Source organism: Leucoraja erinacea, chromosome 27, assembly GCF_028641065.1.
Source record: "Leucoraja erinacea ecotype New England chromosome 27, Leri_hhj_1, whole genome shotgun sequence".
Classification (NCBI taxonomy): domain Eukaryota; kingdom Metazoa; phylum Chordata; class Chondrichthyes; order Rajiformes; family Rajidae; genus Leucoraja; species Leucoraja erinaceus.
Genome location: NC_073403.1, coordinates 983,339 through 1,005,271, shown reverse-complemented (window position 1 = coordinate 1,005,271; position 21,933 = coordinate 983,339). Strand labels below are relative to the sequence as shown.

The window sequence follows — 21,933 nt, the reverse complement described above, 5'->3', positions numbered from 1 at the left end:
AGCAAGATGGTTTGCATCCTTCCTTTTTGTGTTGATGATATTTTGTGGAAACTTTCAGTGCTAGTGATCAATTTTTTTTGTTAATATGTCTTGTAATTGTTGAAGCAGCGATTACTAATGCTTTGTAACTAATTGTCTGGGATGTGTTTAGGTGTAGTGGTTATTGAGCATCCAATGACTGTCTCTGGAAAGCAAAGCTTAGGCCGTGGGTTTTGTGTAGAATCGTGTCATCCACATTTCCCCCTAAATAAGAGATTGGTGCCAAACCCAAGTATTTCTCATTTTCACAGTTGAATGAATGAATGAATAAGTTTATTGGCCAAGCATGTACACATACAAGGATTTTGCCTTGGTGCTCCGCTTGCAAGTAACATTGCTACATTTTTGATGGGTCTAAGAATTGATGGAGCTGACTGGTAGAGAACTTTAAATTTTATTAAGGGTTAGGCGTACAAGTAGATGGGTTTACAAACATATTATTTGGAATCGAGTTTTGGGCATGGAATGTTGGTCTTCATAACAAGAGGATTTCAGTATAGGAGTAAAGAGGTTCTTCTCAAGAGTCAAGAGTCAAGAGAGTCAAGAGTCAATTTAATTGTCATTTGGACCCCTGGAGGTCCAAACGAAATGCCGTTTCTGCAGCCATACATTACACACAAATAGACCCAGACACAACATAATTACATTTTACATAAACATCCATCACATAGCTGTGATGGAAGGCCCAAAAAAATCTTATCTCTCCACTGCAATCTCCCCCCCCCCGATGTCAGAGTCAAAGTCAAAGCCCCCGGCTGGCGATGGCGATTGTCCCGCGGCCATTGAAGCCACGCCGGGTGGTGCGAGATCGCACACCGGGTCTTGGTGTTGGAGCCCCCGGTGTGCGCTCGCAAAGTCCCGCGGCCGTTCCAGCCGCGCGGGGCAATGGTGTTAAGCCCCGTCCAGGGTTTTCCCCGCACTGCGGGTAGAATTCGCCGTTGCAGAAGCCCCGAAAAGCGGTTCTCTCTCCAGGGAAAAAGAGCTTGGTGGCGCCGTCGTCCGTGTCCACAGACCCCAGCAGCAGCAGCATCCGACTCTCCGGCGGCAGCAGCAGCAGCGGCAACGCTCCTCCACCGCTTTATCGGCCAGCCCCGCGACGTACACATACACCAGATTCCCCGGCTTCTCCTGCTGGAGGCCATTTCGATGGGTCTCAAGAATTGATGGAAAGGCGGGTCTGTGCAGAGAGATTTAAAAAGTTTTATTTAGGGTTAGGCCCCCCCCCCCCCCAAGTAGATGGGTTTACAAAAATATATAAAAGGAATTAAAACACAGACAGAAAATAATAAAAACGCGGACAGACTGCAGAGGCCGCTGCTGGCCAGAGCCGCGCCGCCTACCGTCTGGCCGAGATCTGCAGTTGTATAGGGCTCTGGTAAGACCACATCTGGAGTATTGTGTACAGTTTTGGTCTCGTAATTTGAAGAAGGACATCCTTGTGATTGAGGCAGTGCAGCGTGGGTTCACAAGATTGATCCCTGAGATGGCGGGACTGTCATATGAGGAAAGATTGAAAAGACTAGGGTTGTATTCACTGGAGTTTAGAAGCATGAGTGGGTCTTATAGAAACATATAAAATTATAAAAGGACTGGACAAGCTAGATGCAGGAAAAATGTTCCCAATGTTGGGCGAGTCCTGAACCTGGGGCCACAGTCTTAGAATAAAGTGGAGGCTGAGGTGAGAAAAAACTTTTTCACCCAGAGAATTGTGAATTTGTGGAATTCCCTGCCACAGAGGGCAGTGGAGGCCAAGTCAGAGGATGGATTTAAGAGAGAGTTAGATAGAGCTCTAGGGGCTAGTGGAGTCAAGGGATATGGGGAGAAGACAGGCACGGGTTATTGATAGGGGACGATCAGCCATGATCACAATGAATGGCGGTGCTGGCTTGAAGGGCCGAATGGCCTCCTCCTGCACCTATTTTCTATGTTTCTATGAAGCAGTTTATTTATCAGTGCCAATGTTATTTTGCGCTTGATGAGAGAGATTGAAGAGCTTGTCTTTTTAGTCTGGCAGACACATAAATGCAGTATGGTAATGGGCTTGGATTATCTTTATCAAGCCAGCTGAATGAATGGAATTAAAGTGGGAGCAACACGCAATCCTCATTTATATCAGATGGATCACTCACTACAACTCAAAAGAAGGCCCTTTAGCCCACGGAGTCCTTGTCTCAATTAAGCATCCACACAGCTTGCAAAAAATTAATTATCCTTGCAGTTTGTTTAGTTTAGTTCAGTTTATTGTCACATGTTCCGAAGTATAGTGAAAAGTTTTTTGTTGCTGTTAACTAGTCAGTTGTTTAGTGCAAGATAAAGTATGATTAACGATAGACTGAGGCTCTCCAATGAGGTAAATAGTAGCTCAGGGCTGCTGAGTAGTATGGTTCAATTGTTTGATAACAGCTGGAAAGAAACTGATTAAGAATGTAAGAATTACATGCATTAATTGATAATTCACCCCCATGTTAGACACAAAATGCTCGAATAACTCAGTGGGACATGCAGCATCTCTGTCCTGCTGAGTTACTCAAGCATCCACAGTTCCTTCCTACACATTCAACTCCATGCCCTGGTCTGACATTAGTTAATAATGTGGGGCATCGTTTAGCTCAGCAGCACTCTCTTGTACTCGCCCAATAATCCTCTAATTAAAAAACAAATCACTTTGTCTTGACAATTTAACAATTCAACAACAAAATCTTCTTGGATAGAGAATTCAAAGATTCTCTAGGTAATGTAAATAATTTCTATGTCTGTCCTAAATTATTGTGATCCCTGGATCTAGATTCTCCAGCCAAGCAAAAACAGAATTCCCACATCCACCTTCCCGAGTCACATTATAAATGTATGTTCCAATGAGATCGCCCCGCTACCTTCTATACTCTAGAAACTATAGGCTTAGTATGTTTTGTTTCTAATTGTAGGACATCCCACACCTCCTCTGCCCCCTCACCCATCCCAAGAACCAATCTGGAGAACATTCCATGCACACCTGAAGAATGTATCCCTGTACTAAGGTGGAGAGATTAAATCTGTACTCGGTTACCCAGTTGTGATCGCACCAGGGCCCTATATATTTTCAGTAAGATGTCTTCTCCCTTTTGTAATAAAGACTGAAATACGCCTGCTTTGCCTAATTATTTGCTGTACCTGCACCTTAACCTTTTAGTGGTTTGTATACAAAATCATCAAAATCCTCTAAAGAAAACACCCAACACCCTTTCAAAAATATTCTGCTTTTCATTTTCTTTGTCAAAGTGTGTGATTTACCATTTTCCACATTATATTCCAACTGTTGCTTCTTTATCCGTTCACTCAGCCTGGTTATACATTCCAGAAGAGCATAAAAACTGCAGATATTAGACGTTTGAATTAAAAACAGAGAATGCTGGAAAAAGTAGGTTGAAACAGCGTTGTGGTGAGAGTAGCAGAAGAGGCATTTCAGGTCCATGACTTTTTGACTCTACTCCTTGTCAGGTTGTCGACCTGAACTGCATTCCGTTGTCTCTGTACTGTATACTGCACAATGACAATAAAGTTTGAATCTGAATCTGAAGTATACATGTAGATATCTGAATTGGGAGCAAGAGTAGGCAACTCAGTCCTCTAGCCTGCCCCACCATTCGATACAATCATGGTCGATCCTATTGAAACTCTGGCACATTCCTGCTTACATCCAGTAGTCTTTCACACCATTGCTCTCTCTGCCGTAAGAAATAGCAAAAGTTGCTTGTATTATCCTTTGAGAAAGAAAATTCTGAAGACTTGCAACCCTCTAACACAAGAGCAGGTCAGGTGTCTAACATGGACAACCCCTTATTTTGCTTAAACAGTAATGCATGGTCTTTGATTTTCTCACAGAAGGAAATGACCTTTCCACATCCACCCTGGTTCTTATGGTTCCATCAAGTCCCTTCTCACTTCTCCAGTGCTATAACCAGGATGTCCAACCTTTCCTCAAATGACATAATGCCCTTTCAAAGTATTTCTAATAAATACCTGTGATCACTATGATAGGGGTGTACTATAGGTCTCCCACAAGCCGACGGGAGTTAGAGAAACAGCTACCCAGGCAGATTGTGAAAGAAAAGGTTGAAACAATAGTTACTGCAGTGGGTGATTTATAACTTGCACAATATTGACCTGGGAAGATCTGAGGACATAGATGGTGCGGAACTCACTACGTGTATCCAGGATGGTTTCTTGAAATAATATGTAGATAGTCTAACTGTGGCTTTACAAGCCTTGGGCTTTACCAGACTGTGTGATTTACCAGACCAATAATGGGAGTTGAAGTTGGCTTGTGGGGGCTTGGGGGGGTGGGGGGGGGGGGGGGGGGGGGATGTTAGTGACCATAATTCCCTAATTTGTATTATACGGATAAGGAAAAACATTGCCCTGCGATGAAAGCAGGTCATTTGAGGAAGGGTAATTATAGGAGTATTAGGCAGGACCAAATACATTAGATTGGGTTTGGCCAAAGGGGGTAAAACCACATCTGACATGTGGGGGGATCCTTTAAAAACCAGTTGGTTCAAATTCAGAACCAGCATGTTCCTGGGAGGATGAAAGGTGAGGATGGCAAGGTTTGCACGACCAGACGTACAGATAACACATTTGCATAACACCAACTGGATATAACATAATCGAGCAACTGTAGAATACTATTTATGTTATGTGGGCAAAATTGGTTTTAATGCAATTTTAATTAGGGCACGAGAGAACCATTTAAAAGTAGCTTTGAAAATTGGAAAGCAGAAGAGAGCGTCTTCTGGGGGGGTGGGGGGGAGACTTTCCATGTAATGTCCCTGCAATAATCAGATCCATTGTTCCTTAAGAACACAGCTGCTACACTCACTGCCAGTGGCCATTGGGATTGTCAATCTCTTCTATTGACATGTGCAATTATACTCTGTTAAACAATGGCACGTGCAGCATTTAATATTTTTAGCTGTAACTTCCTTATCTCACACTTTTTGTCTTTTCATCTCTGGCCTTTTCCCGTCTGCCAATCAAGTCTGAAGAAGGGTTTTGGCCCGAAACATTTGCTATTTCCTTCGCTCCATAGATGCTGCTGCACCCGCTGAGTTTCTCCAGCTTTTTTGTGTACCTTTGATTTTCCAGCATCTGCAGTTCCTTCTTAAACACAATAATACACTTTACCTGGATCCATGCATCCTGCTAGACTTTTGATCTGCCCGCAGTTCTCTTCCGGCACCTCCCCACTGCCCCCAGACCCCACAATCATTTTGAAGAAGGGTCCTAACCTGAAACATCGCCTGTCCATGTCTCTGGAGATGCTGTCTGATCTGCTGAGTTACCCCAGCACTTTGTGTCTTTTTTTAATGGAAATAATTCTTTGAACTTTAACCACTCTCAGCATTAATAAACATTGAATCATGTTAATTGTGAAGTAGAAATTTACTCACAGACATGTTAAGGTAAAGAAGAAAAGTAATTTGATTTAAATGTATCAAATCCTGTTTTAATTGCTCTATGTTCCTGGGAGATAAAGAGGACATCAGGGAACAGCTGCATTTCAAGGCACTGCCGTCTAATCTCAATTTGCTCCTTATTTCTGTGCAAGTGAATGCATAATTGCTTTGTTGTGCTGATAATTCATAATTATATGGTAGTTTTGTTTCCTGAAGCAATGTGGTGTAGTTACTATTGCTTAATCCCAGGATTATTGATGCAAATGTAGTCCAGACAGGTTGGATTAAAACCCTGCTCTCAGCAGATTGTTGGAATTCTACACGACTGAGTTCAGTATTCAGCACAAATCGGCAACATTAGGAAACCATAAGGATGTTACAGATCGAGACGAAAGTGATAATTATCATGACACCACTATGGTGGTTTCAAATAAGAAATATATATGGCATATTAGTTCAACAGATGTTTGCGTCGATCTAACAGAAGTTGCTGAATATCTCATTGTTTAAAAAACAAAAAATTCTGGTAAGGCATCAGGTTGTGGACACTTCTGAAATTAGCTCTCAGTAATTCTGTGCCAGGTAATGAATGATGAATTACAGTTTAGGTTAGAAAACAAAAATAGAATGATATTCGGATGAGGTATTGCAGGCTTTGTGCTTCTAGGCCTTTGCATATTGCTCAGAGGTTAATGCAAAATAATGTGGGCATCTAATAATTACACATCAGCGTGTCGCCCTGAATTTACATTGGAGTGATTTGAATTTGCATGGAGTTTTGCGTTCCAAACAAAAGCACAGCATAAAGGGTGTTTGACCTGAAACAAGTTGTAAAGATAAACAAACTGCATCTAAAGCTAACTTTGATGTGATTGGAGATAGATGTGAAAAGCTGGAGTAACTCAGCGTGCCAGTCAGCATCTCTGGAGAAAAGGAATAGGTGACGTTTCGGGTTGCTCTGTCTGCAGAAGGGTCTCAACCCGAATCGTCACCTATTCCTTTTCTCCAGAGATGCTGACTGGCTGAGTTACTCCAGCTTTTTTGTGTCTATCTTCAGTTTAAACCAGCATCTGCAGTTCCTTCTGCAAAGGTCTTCTTGGACTGGGAGACTGTCAGAAATGTTGACATTTCCAGTTGCTTTGTAGACTACATTGAAATTGTGGTGGTGACCAGGACTTCTGCAAAAATGCTGTCTATTGATGGGAAGGATATTTATGTACGTAATATTGCCACCTAGGGTGATGCTGGAGAATGCATGGTACCCATAGAACTGTATCTCGGTGGTGAGAGATTTATGCATAAGGTGGCACAATGGCACAGCTTCAGAGCTGCTGCCTCAGCGCTAGAGACTTGTGTTCGATCCTGACCTTGGGCGCTGTATGTGTGGAGTTTGCAGGTTTCCCTGTGACTACGTCGGATTCCTCCCAAATCCCAAAGACGTGCGGGATTGTGCAGGTTTATTGGCCTCTGTAAAATGCCCCTAGTATGTAGGGAGTGGATGAGAAACTGGGATAACATAGAACCAGTGTGAATGGGGTGATCAATGCTCGGCGTGAACAGAAGAACCCATTTCCATGCTGAAGAAGGGTCTCGACCCGAAACGTCACCTATTCCTTTGCTGCATAGATGCTGCCTCACCCGCTGAGTTTCTCCAGCATTTTTGTCTACCTCCGATTTTTCCAGCATCTGCAGTTCTTTCTTAAACTATTTCCATGCTGTATATTTCAATCAATCAGTCAATCAAAATAATCAATTTGTATAAATACTAACATTTGAATATTGTTTTGTTTCAGAAAGACCATCTTATGCGCCGCCTCCTGCCCCGGCTCCCACCACTGTAAGTCTTTATTCTTGTTATTAATTTAAAAAATATTGTTTGTTACACAAATAGTGTCGGGATTTTAACTGGTGAATACAGATGATGTTTGGTTAGGGAAGATTCATTGCTCTCTTATATTGGTGTATTTAGAACATAGAACATAGAAATTAGGTGCAGGAGCAGGCCATTCGGCCCTTCGAGCCTGCACCGCCATTCAATATGATCATGGCTGATCATCCAACTCAGTATCCCGTACCTGCCTTCTCTCCATACCCTCTGATCCCCTTAGCCACAAGGGCCACATCTAACTCCCTCTTAAATATAGCCAATGAACTGGCCTCAACTACCCTCTGTGGCAGAGAGTTCCAGAGATTCACCACTCTCTGTGTGAAAAATGTTTTCCTCATCTCGGTTTTAAAGGATTTCCCCCTTATCCTTAAGCTGTGACCCCTTAGGGTTGAGCAAGACCAAAGCTAGAAGTGGCATAGTTACAGGTAGTTATAACCTTTGCCATTTGGGAATATTGAAGTCAGGCGTAGCTTCACCTACAGCGCAGGGTGATCTGTAGCAGCTATTGGCCATGAAAAGTAGGCGGATGTACCTGCAAAGTGAGTGACTGTACCAGATCTATTAAATAACAATCAAATATGATCAACATCAAATAAAAGTAATTAGTATATGATTAATGGGGATTATCAGATGGCTGATATAGGTTTTGCAATGTTATTTCAACATATTGTAAAACTGGACTAGTTTGTATTATTGTAGCCCCTGTGTCCACGCTTGCCTTGCCATTTTTTTCTTGATGATATTAAATACAATTGGAGCACCCTGTGGCTTTTACATCATCTGCCTGCTCAAAGCTGTGCTGAAGGTGATGATTGGGGTGGTGTGGCAGGGCATGATTGTAAACATTCGTAATGGATAGGGAACGCTATTTGTGTAGACAGTCCTGTTGACTGAGTGGTGAAACATTATCGTTAGATATTATAAAACAGCATGTGCCAGAAGATTGCTTTTTCTACGAAAATTGAGATAAATTCAACTATCATGTCTGTTAAGTGGTGCATGACTATTGTGTTAATAAAACTGGGACTTCTAACAGACTGTGATAGAAGGTTTTATTTGAAATTGAAGGATAATTTTCTGTTTGATGATGCGTAACTGCCATGTTGGATATCATTCTAGCGCACTGTTAGTCCATAACATTTCTGAACATAAAGCCTCTATCCACAACTCCCTGGATGAGCTTCTTAGTACTGTCCACAGTCCACAAATGAATAAAAAGGATTGCATTTGGCTATTGTTTAACCTGAGCTTTTTAGTTTATCTTTGCTGATCAGCATTGTATTGTACTTTTGATATAACAACTGCTGGGCTGCTTCTTCTAACCATTGGATGTTTTGATCACCAAGGTTCAAGTCAATGAGGCTGGGGGAGAAGTGTTGCAAACTTGGCCGTTAGGTTTTTGCCATTTGCAGTGAATTAGTTTCCGTCACAGGTATTTTACTTGTGCAACGGTACGTTTGTGACAAAGTCATGGAAAGTTTAGAATCAAAACCATTGTTGTGAGGAAGATTTGTAGATGTTTAGCAAAATACAAACACTGCTGAAGGAACACAGTGGGTCTGGCAGCATGTGTGGAAGGGAATGGACAACATTTATAGTCCCCTATATTTGCTACCACGAGCTACGTATAATTAAACTGTTTGAAAATTATTTTCTATAGGTTTTAGAATCGTAGACAATAGGTGCAGGAACCGTTCGGCCCTTCGTGCCAGCATCTTGTATTGCAATAGGTTATTTTTGAGACGGTATAAAGATAATTGAATATTGCTCAAAATTTTTTCATTCAAGTCTTGCATTGTGTGTTAAACAGGAAATTGAATGGCAAATATTGTGACTAGAAAAGCATATGAGAAAGTTTCATTGATCTATAATATAAAAATTACTTATTGGCCTTTTGGAATTTTCCAATTATGATAATTGTGGAATAGCTCTGAATTAAAAAATGAAAGAGCTAAAAATTTGGAGTACATTGAGGTATAAATAATTGGTTTAAAAATACATTTACATTTGAGTGGGGTCATCATGAAAAATGTTCTACAAGAAATTCAAATAGTTTTCATATTCAAATTATTCATTTGATTCAATCATTCCGAGCATTCTGAGGTTGAATAAGTTAGGTCTTTATTCTCTGGAGCGCAGAAGGTTAAGGGGGGACTTGATAGAGGTCTTTAAAATGATGAGAGGGAGAGACAGAGTTGATGTTGACAAGCTTTTCCCTTTGATAATAGGGAAGATTCAAACAAGAGGACATGACTTCAGAATTAAGGGACAGAAGTTTAGGGGTAATATAAGGGGGAACTTCTTTACTCAGAGAGTGGTAGCGGTGTGGAATGAGCTTCCAGTGGAAGTGGTGGAGGCAGGTTCATTGGTATCATTTAAAAATAAATTGGATAGGCATATGGATGAAAAGGGAATGGAGGGTTATGGTATGAGTGCAGGCAAGTGGGACTAAGGGGAAAAAAAGTTGTTCGGCACGGACTTGTAGGGCCGAGATGGCCTGTTTCCGTGCTGTAATTGTTATATGGTTTATATGGTTTTATTTATTCTACTACTGTGCCCCTCCCATCAGAAACGATGGCTATCGTATATTGAACGATAACATTGAATCATCATTTTAGTTCTGGTGGCTTCATTTAATTTCTTCTTGTGTGGCTCTCATGCATTTTTGGGTGAGCTGGCTGAGCAGGTGATTTGCTGACCATTGTCCATCGCAGTTTTTGCAACCAACCAGGAAGTGAGGTTATAAATTGTTCAAGAAGGAACTGCAGATGCTGGAAGATCGAAGGTACACTCAGTCTGAAGAAGGGTTTTGGCCCGAAACGTCGCCTATTTCCTTCGCTCCATAGATGCTGCTGCACCCGCTGAGTTTCTCCAGCATTTTTGTGTACCCAAGTGAGGTTATAATCTCTGTTTGCCCAGAGGGATCCTTGACCACTGCCCTGTAGCACTGTTGTTGTTTTCTGTACGAGCCATTCTCCATCTACTAATGTGCGTCACGGTACAGTGAACACCTAACAGCAGTTGAATGTGTCTGTTGTGAAGAGATGGGGGTTTGTTTTCCCCCAGAGGCTGTGGAAAAATGTTTGTCATCAAAGCCTGTTGTCAGATTGTGAGAGGAACAAACTGTAAATGCTGCAACCCTGCTGTTATTCTTCCTATTTTATCGTGTTTGTTGTGGATAACTAAAGAATCCAATTCCATTTTCAATACAAAGGGAAAATGGCTTTCTGTCACTTTTATTTCAATTAGCCATATGTTTAGTGGAATTAAAATTTCCAACAGATTGCAAGTAAATTAACTTGAGTTGGAAATACGATTAATATCCATTTTTACTGGTTGTTGTTCCATACTCCAGCTGTTTAAATAGAATGGGGAGCAGAATGAAAGGGAGAGGTTTATCTTTGGATTCGTAGCCAGATTTCTGGATCCTTGATCCAGGGATAAAAGTTTGAATCCCACTGTGACAAATGGGAAATGTAAATTCAAATAATTATATAAATATGCCTATAATGGAGAAAAGCAAGCTAGTGGCGATAACAGTGAAACCACCAGGAAGCTATCAATCCTTTGATTCTTCATTGTCCTTCAGGGAAGAAATCTCTCCACTTTACACAGTTTGGCACCTACTTGACACCAGGCCTGCTAATGCATTTAGCTCTCCCTGCCTCCTCAGTACGTAGGCAATTAATGATGGAAAATAAGTTCTGCTATTGCCATTGATGTGCACATCCCATGAATGAATAAAGGGGGTTTTGTTCTGCTTGTGCAAACATAATAGCCTGGATTTGTTTTAGTGGTATTCCATTTAAAATGAAATCATTATTTTAATTGACATTAAAATAACATGGTGAGAAAACAGACTGATTTTTATTTATTTGCTTGAACATTGTTTTGTTTCCTAGTTGACATCAGTTTTTATTGGATGTTTTGCCTCTTACCTTCAAGCACTTACGTTTATTAAAGTGTCTATTACAATATTAATGGTCCATGGTTTGGAAATCCTAGCTCTTGTCCTCTGAAACCAGTGTGTTGATGCAGAAAGGGTCTCGGAAGAGATGTGGTTATTTGTCCCGTGCAGCTAGTGATCAAGGTCAAGGTCAAGTGAGTTTATTGTCATGTGTCCCTGATAGGACAATGACATTCTTGCTTTGCTTCAGCACAACAAAACATAGCACAACATATACCATAATATATATATCAATGTGTCCATATACTGTAATATAAATAGATACACACATATATATATATAAACACAGAAACACAGAATATATATATATATATACACACACACACATATATATATATACACACACACATGAATAAATAAACTGATAAAGTGCAAATAACAGATAATGGGCTATTAATGTTCCGAGCCAAGTTTAATAGCATGATGGCTGTGGGGAAGTAGCTTTTCCTGAGCCTGGTCGTTGCAGTCTTCAGGCTCCTGTACCTTCTACCTGAAGGTAGCAGGGAGATGAGTGTGTGGCCAGGATGGTATAGGTCCTTGATGATATTGCCAGCCTTTTTGAGGCAGCGACTGCGATAAATCCCCTCGATGGAAGGGAGGTCAGAGCCGATGATGGACTGGGCAGTGTTTACTACTTTTTGTAGTCTTTTCCTCTCCAGGGCGCTCAAGTTGTCGAACCAAGCCACGATGCAACCAGTCAGCATGCTCTCGACTGTGCACCGATCTCTAAGCAGTTACCTTTCTACTCTTGTAGCTTTCTGCGTAGATGTTGATAGCCATTCTCAGACCCACGTATTATAACAGCATAGATATCAGTCCTGTTGAATTCTTTATTGAGTGGTACTCACCTTTAAAAGCTTTTTTTGAAGCCTAAAATTGATAAATATCTAAGAAACATCTCTTATCCACCAACCTTATAAATTCTTCAAAATACTACAAATCAATTTATGAGGCATCACCTTCTTGAAGCTTTATTGTTTGTTTATGACTTTCTCATAATTCCCTCAAACAAATTTTATGAAATTGGGATTTGAAGGAATGCAACAATGATTTGCCAGAAATTGCACAAATTAGGACTATTTATCCTGGGATGTGGACTATTAAGGGAGAATTCAAAATATTGCAATAAACGTAGATAGAGACAATAGGTGCAGGAGTAGGCCATTCGGCCCTTCGAGCCTGCACTGCCATTCAATGTGATCATGGCTGATCTTCCCCAATCAGTACCCTGTTCCTGCCTTCTCCCCATATCCCTGACTCCGCTATCTTTAAGAGCCCTAACTAGCTCTCTCTTGAAAGTATCCAGAGATCTGGCCTCCACCACCCTCTGAGGCAACAAATTCCACAGACAAGAGAAAACATATTCCTCAGTTAGGGAGGATCATCAATAATGATGTTGGGAAGTACAGGGAGCCAGGAGTTTGAAACTCTTACTTGGAAATATGTATGGATGCTTGGACAGTTGTTAATTTTAAACTACAGTTGGATGGGAAATGGGGATAAGATAGAGGTGTAGGTTATGTGTAGTTAGTAGAAGGGAACAGGTTGTGTTAGTGGTTAAATAGCCCCCCCCCTCCCCTTTCTATGTTCATACCTCCCTGAGGGCCTTCATCTGGCCAAATGCTTCATCTTCTTGAAAGCGTAATTAATACTAAAACTACATTCATGTTTGAATCCACTTCTCTCCTACCCTCCACCTACATTCCTTCCTCTAGCTTCACAATTCACAACTCTTCAATGTTTTTATCTCGTACCCTTCTGTCTTTTTCATCGCTGGCCTTTGTCCAAACATCTGCCCATTAATCCTCCCACCAGTATCCATCTATTACCTGCTGCCAGGCTTTGCACTGCTCATCCTCTCTTCCAGCAGTCTTCCCCCTTTCCTCCCCTACAATCAGTCTGAACAAGGGCCCTGGCCTGAAAGGTCAACTATCTCCGTCTGAGGAATCTCCGTCTGAAGAAGGGTTTTGGCCTGAAACGTTGCCTATTTCCTTCGCTCCATAGATGCTGCTGCACCCGCTGAGTTTCTCCAGCTTTTTTCTGTAAACTAAGGTCAACTATCCACGTTCTCCAAAAATGCTGTTTGACCCGCTGGGTTACTCCAGCAGATTGTGTCTGTATTCATGTAATTAGAGATGTTTTATTAAAATAGTTCACCTTGTGGTCAAGCAGGAGTGAAGATTGGTGCCATATATTTCGATTCCCCCTCCCCCTCCCCCTCCCCCTCCCCCTCACCCTCACCCTCACCCTCCCCCTCCCCCTCCCCCTCACCCCTCCCCCCCCCCCTCCCCCCCTCACCCTAACCCACCCCACCCTCACCCTCACCCTCACCCTCCCCCTCCCCCTCACCCTCACCCTCCCCCTCCCTCCCCCTCCCCCTCCCTCTACCTCTCCCTCTCCCTCTCCCCCTCCCTCTCCCCCTCCCCTCCCCTCTCCCCCTCCCTCTCCCCTCTCCCTCCCCCTCCCTCTCCCCTCCCCCCCCCTCTCCCTCTCCCTCTCTCTCTCCTTCTCTCTCTCTCTCATTCCCTCTCCCCCTCCCCTCCCTCCCCCCTCTCTCTCTCTCCCTCTCCCCCTATCTCTCTCTCCCCCTCCCCCCTCCCCTCTCTCTGCCTCTCTCCCCCCCTCTCTCCCTCTCCCCCCTCTCTCTCCCTCTCCCCCTCCCCCTCCTCCCCCCTCCCCCCCCCCTCCCCCTCCCTCCCCCTCCCCCTCTCTCCCCCCCCCCCCTCCCCCTCCCCCCCCTCCCCCCTCCCCCTCCCCCCCCCTCCCCCCTCTCCCCTCCCTCTCTCCCCCCTCTCCCCTCTCCCTCTCCCCCTCCCTCTCCCTCTCTCTCTCCCTCCCTCCCTCTCCCTCTCCCCCTCTCTCTCCTCTCTCTCCCTCTCCCTCTCTCTCTCCCCCCCTCTCCCTCTCTCCTCCCCCTCCCCCCCCCTCCCTCCCTCTCTCTCTCCTCTCCCCTCTCCCTCTCCCCCCTCCCCCTCCCCTCTCCCTCCCCCCTCCCTCTCCCTCTCCCTCTCCCCCTCTCCCTCTCCCCCTCTCCCTCTCCCCCCCTCCCTCTCCCCCCTCCCCCGCCCTCTCTCTTCCCTCCTCTCTCCCCTCCCCCTCCCTCTCTCCCTCCTCCCCCTCTCCCCCCTCCCTCCCTCCCCCCCCCTCCCCCCTCTCCCTCCCTCTCCCCCTCTCCCCTCCCCTCCCCCCCCCCTCCCCCCCCCCCCCCCCCCCCCCCCCCCCCCCCCCTCCCCCTCCCCCTCCCCTCCCCCCCCTCCCCCCCCCCCCTCCCCCTCCCCCTCCCCCTCCCCCTCACCCTCACCCTCACCCTCACCCTCACCCTCACCCTCACCCTCACCCTCACCCTCACCCTCCCCCTACCCCTCCCCCTCACCCTCACCCTCTCCCCTCACCCTCCCCCTCCCCCTCACCCTCACCCTCCCCCTCCCCCTCCCCCCTCCCCCCCCCCCTCCCCCTCCCCCCCCCCTCCCTCCCCCTCTCCCTCTCCCCCTCCCCCTCCCCATCCCCCCTCCATCTCCATCCCCCTCCCCCCCTCTCCCTCTCCCCCCCCCCCTCCCCCTCCCCCTCCCCCTCCCCCTCCCCCCCCCTCTCCCCCTCCCTCCCTCTCCTCCCCCCCCCCCCTCCCTCTCCCTCTCCCCCTCCCTCCCTCTCCCCCCTCCCCTCCCCCTCCCCCTCTTGGCCTTTATCACTAGGATGTTAACTGATTCATTTGCTCCAAGTTGTAATTCCTGTGTTTTACAAAATGCACGAAGCCATAAATCTATACACATTTCTTTACATCCCATTTGTCTTTCTATACCGCCAGTCATTCACCATGACATATTCTTATCCTATTTCTTTCCTCAGACATTGATAATTTTAATTTCCAGATGATATTATCCTTTTAAATGTTCTAATTGCCTTCTCCATTGTTCTCATCACTATTTTGTTGGATTAACCAGCGAGCCATCTTATGTTTTCAAAATTGCCTGCCTTCCTTGTGAATTATCTCTCTCGGCATTAATTCTCCCACTGTGGCAATTTGCAGCAAATTCATGTTGTCCCCTACCATCTTCCACCCCTGCGATTCCTTCTAATATGCTGAATTTGAAACAGCATCTGGCTTGTTTTTGAGGAAGAAAGAACGTTTACATTTTGAGAAAGGAATCGAGTGCATTAGCTCTATGAGAAGGAGGAATGGGGAAGAACAATTAGCTTGGTGTGTGCAAAGTAAATTTGGCATTGAAACCTTGGTGTAATTTGCACCAGGTATAACAGCACTATTGTTTTGAAGTAGCTTTAACTGCAAATTATTTCAACATTTGAAAAAAGTTTCAATTTGACTTGCTTGATTGAATTACACATGCTGTTTCTTGAATTTGGAGTCTGTGGGATCAAACATTGACCACCTGTTTGATATTATGGGCTTATTATTTTTTTCAAATTTGTTTATGAAATATCTAAAGGTTCTAAACTTTAAATTTAAGAATGATTAAACATTGTTCCAAACAAGTACTGCATTGGTTAGTATCATTCAATACTGCATACATAATAAATACAGTCAAGATGTGAAGTGTGCAAGTGGTTTTAACACCAAGCCTGCACTATATGTATATCAGATTTTTAAAATCAAAAAACACATGCAAGGCATGGTAATATGGTAGTGCTGTTGACATGAGTTGAAAGGGCAGGAATGAAAAGTGCAGGATTATTTATGTGGGAAAATTAGACTGCACTACACTTTCAATTTCCAGTAACTCTTGTCATATTATTTACTGTAATGTTACTCAACCAAATGGTGAAAGTGAACTATGCTAAGAATAGGCTTGAGGAATGAAATTATTGCTTAGATTCCATAAATAGCAGTGCAGTTTATCAAAGCAACACCATTCATTTGTTAACTTGTAGCCTCAGATAGAGTACTAAACACAGCAATTGAGGGAATAAGAATTATCATGAACTATATAACGCGTTGATAATTAACACTGTTAACCTCAGCTTAACTGCTCCTTGTGTAATTCCTGTACTGTTATGACATTTATTTATTGTTAAATGCAGAAAGGCAAATGCTTTGAATTGAGACACTGCCAAATATTAATGGATGGATTTCCGTGACGTTTTGTGTTTGTCATTGAAGGTGGCAATGATGTCCAAAGATTTGGTGCAATCTTTCTCCACAGTGCAGTTATCATTAATTGTTGTAAACAAACTTCAATGTCATTTTATTCAAAATGTACTAAAATTACATTGTGAGAAATGGGAAGATGAAATTTCCTTATTTCTTAACTGTTCAAAATTCTGGAGGACATTGTGGATTGTACATTGGTTATTTGTTTTTGAATGAACTCCCAATGGGAACTGTGTTGAATCCCCTCTCTCGGGTCTGTATCAGACTGTATCCCTTCTCATTTAAGGATATTTATTAGACGTCTTCCTAACATATACAAATTACATTTGATGATTTTATTTTCATTTGGTAAAGATATTCTTTTATAATATTTTATGTTGAATTTGACCAAATGGTGAGGCTAAGTGATGAATGCCACAATATCGTGGAAGTCTGAAGCAATACATTCTTCATCTCATTTAATGTTTGTCTCTAAGGAGAGGGTATTTCTCCTCCATATGGAGGAATTATTCTCCACCACCACGTCTCTCTGCTAAAAAGCAGCAACAATTATCCATTAACACCAGTTTCAAATTTTCTGATTGTAGTATCCTATCAGATCTACCTGATCTTCCCCCCAAAACACGGGTTTAACTGCTTGGCTGATGCAGTTCCTTAGCTGGTTATAGAAACATAGAAAATAGGTGCAGGAGTAGGCCATTCGGCCCTTCGAGCCTGCACCGCCATTAAATATGATCATGGCTGATCATCCAACTCAGTATCCTGTTCCTGCCTTCTCTCCATACCCCCTGATCCCTTTAGCCACAAGGGCCACATCTAACTCTCTCTTAAATATAGCCAATGAACTGTGGCCTCAACTACCTTCTGCGGCAGAGAATTCCAGAGATTCACCACTCTCTGTGTGAAAAAAATGTTTTTCTCATCTCAGTCCTAAAATATTTCCCCTTTATCCTTAAACTGTGACCCCTTGTTCTGGACTTCCCCAACATTGGGAACAATCTTCCTGCATCTAGCCTGTCCAACCCCTTAAGAATTTTGTAAGTTTCCATAAGATTCCCCCCCTCTATCATTTGAGAACAAACACAGAAAACGCTGGAAATACCCTGCAGGTCAGATCACACATATATATGGAAGAAACACAGAGTCAATGTTTCAGGTCAGAGCCCCTTTGTCAGATCCTTTGTCCGTTTACACCTTCCTTCATCACTGATACTGATTCCCACTTCTGATTTGCTCACTCACTGCACAGTAGCACTATGTGGAAGCAAGGTGGCTCACCAACAAATGGAAAAGGGACATTTTCACAGGAGTCCAAAAGTTGGTATGTTTGTTGTAAATCCTTATAAGATGATCACAATGAGATGTACAGTTATTTTCACCCCTGTATGTTCAGGACTATGTGGGGATGACACCAGTTTCCCAAGTGTAGCGAACTGCTTCTCCATGCTCAATCATGTTTGAATTTTTGCCACTTTGTTTGTATGCTGACCATTTCATTTCTGTGTTTCTTGTTTGAACTCATTCTCATTCGTGTTTTGTCTCATTTGTTTCCATCAGCAAATGCCCAGCACCCCAGGGTTTGTGGGATACAATCCATACAGTCATCTGGCCTACAACAACTACAGGCTGGGAGGGAACCCAGGCACCAACAGCCGGGTCACGGTAGGAGTATTAACTATTCCACTGCAACAAAAAAAGGTTAGGTCGGGACGCTGCTGTTTGTGCTGGGTCTGCAGATCTGGCGATTAGAGAACATAAAGGAGGCAGCTGCTTTTAGATTCTTTACCTTGCTTATTTGGGACCATTGACTCGGAAGGTTCAATTTGTCAGCTTTACCTGCTGCGGGCTGGGAAACAACAAAACCGCAAGAATTAATACGGACACTGTGTGAATATTTGGAATTTTTTAATGTAAACTGATATTGGTGGAAACATTAAGAAACTTTGACTGCATCTTTTCTGCAAAGACATTATAGTTTCTGTTGGTAGATAAAAATGCTGGAGAAACTCAGCGGGTGAGGCAGCATCTATGAAGCAAAGGAATATTCCTTCGCTCCATAGCTGCTGCCTCACCCACTGAGTTTCTTCAGAATTTCTATCTGCCTTTAATTTTTCCAGCATCTGCAGTTTCCTCTTAAATAGTTTCTATTGGGATCCTCCATATGAACCTTTTTATTTGTTAAAAGGAATGAAAGAATGAATTAAAATAAAACTGAACTATTAACCTGAGTTTCAGTTGTTCATGCATTGCTCTATATTTGAATTTTATTGGGTTTTGAGGCAGAATTGTGTTTGTTTCAAAATAAATATTGGAAATGTAGTTAGCCGGTCGGTGACTAAATATTGCAGCAAAACAGACATCTGCTTTAATCCTGTGTGCACAGAACTTCAGTCTTGTTATTTCACCTTCAAAAATGTTTTATATGATCCTTTGATCATTGGGATCTTTTTACTACAATATTCCAAAATAGAGTTCAGATAAAGGTGTGTGCTTGCCAATGTTAATCTCCATGTTTTAATTTTTATTTTCCCTCATGCTGGTCATCATCATGAGCTGAGGGAAATGTCATTGTTAAAAATTGAATTTCCAAGGTTTGTATCTCATCTAGTGTTTAGCTCCAGGTTGGGTACGACATACACTAGATCCAAAGCAATGCTTATTCTGAATCAGTGTTATACCTATTACTTTATAGAACTATGTTGCAGAGCAGTAAAGGCAGTTCTGCTACAATGTGATAGCTGTGTTCCTGAGCAACTTTTGCAATATAGAAAATCGTAGTATAAAATCGATTGTGTCATTGGCGGGAAGGGGGTTGGAGGCGAGTGTTTCTGATGAAGCTTGAATGCATTTACATGCTGTGAGAGTTTCCTCTGGATCCGAAACTGGAGGACATTGTCTCGGGTGAAAGGATCAGTTACAACTAATTGACATGCATAAGAATGTCTTCTCTTCTGGTGAATGACCAGAGCCCAGACAGCTGTATTTTACAAGACACTCAGACATTGTCGTCGGGTGAAAGGATCATTTACAACTATTTCCCCCACCCACGCCTGTTAGTCGGACTCCTCCCACTTCCTCCAAATACAAGGAGTAGCTATGGGGCACACAGTATGGGGCCCAGCTGCCCTGCTATTGTAGGTACATTCAGAGCCCAGACATCAAATCCTTATTGTCCGTAGCAGATCACCATGGACGTCCAATCACTATCTCCTCCCCCACCCTTCCATCCGGTTCTTGACCAGAAGCAACCCATACCCAAGCATCGAGCTGGTCCTTACCCTCAAAAACCACAAGATCCTCCCACTCCAAATACAAGGCGTAGCTATGGGCACACGCATGGGCCCAGGAAAGAGACTGGTTTGTAATTGAATATTCGCCACACATCGCATCTCCATCAGATGCTGTCACCATCCGGCACTGAAATACACCTATTACATTTTACAACATTGCAGGTGATAGACTTGGTTAGATGGCTATCTGGACTACACTTCTTCCCATATGTAAGGACTCGGATCATCTACGCCGCATCTTTTGTCCACACCAGGACATTGGTCCTCAGTAAAGTTCCCAGTTCTGCTCTTCCATACAACTGTGATAGCAAGGGCCAAGTGTCCTCACCTTTCCTGAGCAAAAAATAATCCTCCGTTTGCAATATAGAAAATCGTAGTATAAAAACGATTGTGTCATTGGCGGGAAGGGGGTTGGAGGCGAGTGTTTCTGATGAAGCTTGAATGCATTTACATGCTGTGAGAGTTTCCTCTAGATCCGAAACTGGAGGACATTGTCTCGGGTGATGGCCAAAGGATCAGTTACAACTAATTGACATGCAGAAGAATGTCTTCTCTTGGAGAGTGGTGAATCTTGACATTCTGAGCCCAGACAGCTCTGTATTTTGAGTCGCTTTGATTTTTGAAGACTGAGATAAATAGCTGTTGAGAGTGCAGGGGAATTAAGGGTTATGGGGATTAAACAGGGAATGGCAAAGCAGGCCTGCAAACCTGCATTGTCACCCAATTCATGTAATTGTATCAAATCTAAATGCGGCCTAGACCTGTCGATAGCAATTTATCGAAAGCACAACCCTGATTCGGATCCTGATTTTATTCAGCTATTTCTCATAGATTCAGTACCACACACATAGTATTGGTATTACAATGTAAATGTAAAGCAGAGCATAAAATGAAAATACCACGGATGCTAAACCTTTCATAATTAAAGATAAATTGCTGGAGATACTCAGCAAGTCGAGCTGGATCTGTGGGTCTTTGCTTGACATATTAACTCTTTTGCCAGGTGTGGTGTATAATCTGCTGATTATTTTCAACACTTTCTGAGCTTTGTTGGTTAAGTGCGTTACATAGTTTAGTTCCCTCGATGTACTCGACAAGGTCTGATTGCTCAGTGCAAGTTCCGCTTCATGGCTAATGTATAAAATGAAAGAATATTCCTACAAAATATCAAACCAACATTTCTAGAAGGAGAAATATAAATTGCATTGATCGCAGAGAGGTCGTTCATTATATGCTTGCTTCGTAATTTAAATTGGACACTTTGTTCATTAGGCACTATATTTATTGGGGTATGGCACTGATCCCAAATAGTTTAAAGTTGCTTAGAACCTACTTAACAAACTAAATCGACAAGCATGTAGATTAACATTTTGACCTCTGCCTGTTAAAATGTATTTAATATTGAGCCTTTGCCAGAAACAACTCTTTAATTGGGTAATAAAATATTATTGTCATTGTGATTAAATCAGGGTATAAGCCAGAATAGATGGTTGTCCATGAGAGCTAATATGTCTGCAGGGTTTTACACAAATATACTCTCCTCTAAAACTGATACAGCAACCTATTTACTAAACTCTTGCAGGTAAAAGATAAGGCTGAATACAAGACCAGAAGGTTCACACCCAAAGAGCAGCAATTAGCCATTTTCTATCATTCAGTGAAGTCATACATAATCTGTCATTAAATTCCATATATAAACCAGTACATTATATATAACTTCCTCTATTGTCCTACACATTTGAAAGCCAACTTTTGAATCATGAATGACCAAAGCTGCATCAAATACATTTCACTGAAGACAGATTAGAAGACAGATTTGGATTTGAAAATGAAAAATAAGAAATGCTGGAATACTAATCTGAAAACAGAAAAGAAAACCAGACAGGGCCTGTGGGGAGAGTGAAACCTGATCTTCTCAGCCATTCTACATCTTCTGTTTATATTTGGGATAGATTAGAAAGCTTCCTTATAGGTAGAAAACACTCCTATTTTTGTGCAACTAGGTGGGAAATTCACTTTATTATTTGTGCAAAAATTGATTATTTTAAATGTGACTTTTGTATTTGTTATGTTTTAAAATGGTGATTAGAGGAACCCTTCCCTCTTATTCTGGAAATATGAATAAAGTCGATTATTTCAGTTTCTCTTCATCCATGGGGTGTCAAGGGAGTAACCGTGCAAAAATACATAATTCCATTAAAAATATG

General features: G+C 42.7%; 1 protein-coding gene across 4 annotated transcripts in view; it reads left to right on the top strand.

Moving 5' to 3' along the window:
* Nucleotides 1-21,933, top strand: part of smarce1 (SWI/SNF related, matrix associated, actin dependent regulator of chromatin, subfamily e, member 1) — a 49,703-nt gene that overhangs the window by 1,107 nt on the left and 26,663 nt on the right. For 2 of the 4 annotated variants that reach the window (XM_055656775.1, XM_055656773.1), the window contains exons 2-3: nt 7,268-7,311; nt 17,994-18,134. In XM_055656775.1, the coding sequence (XP_055512750.1) occupies nt 7,268-7,311; nt 17,994-18,134 (185 nt within the window). The remainder of the gene's footprint in view (nt 1-7,267; nt 7,312-17,993; nt 18,135-21,933) is intronic. The other 2 variants (XM_055656774.1, XM_055656776.1) reach the window with 2 other exon arrangements.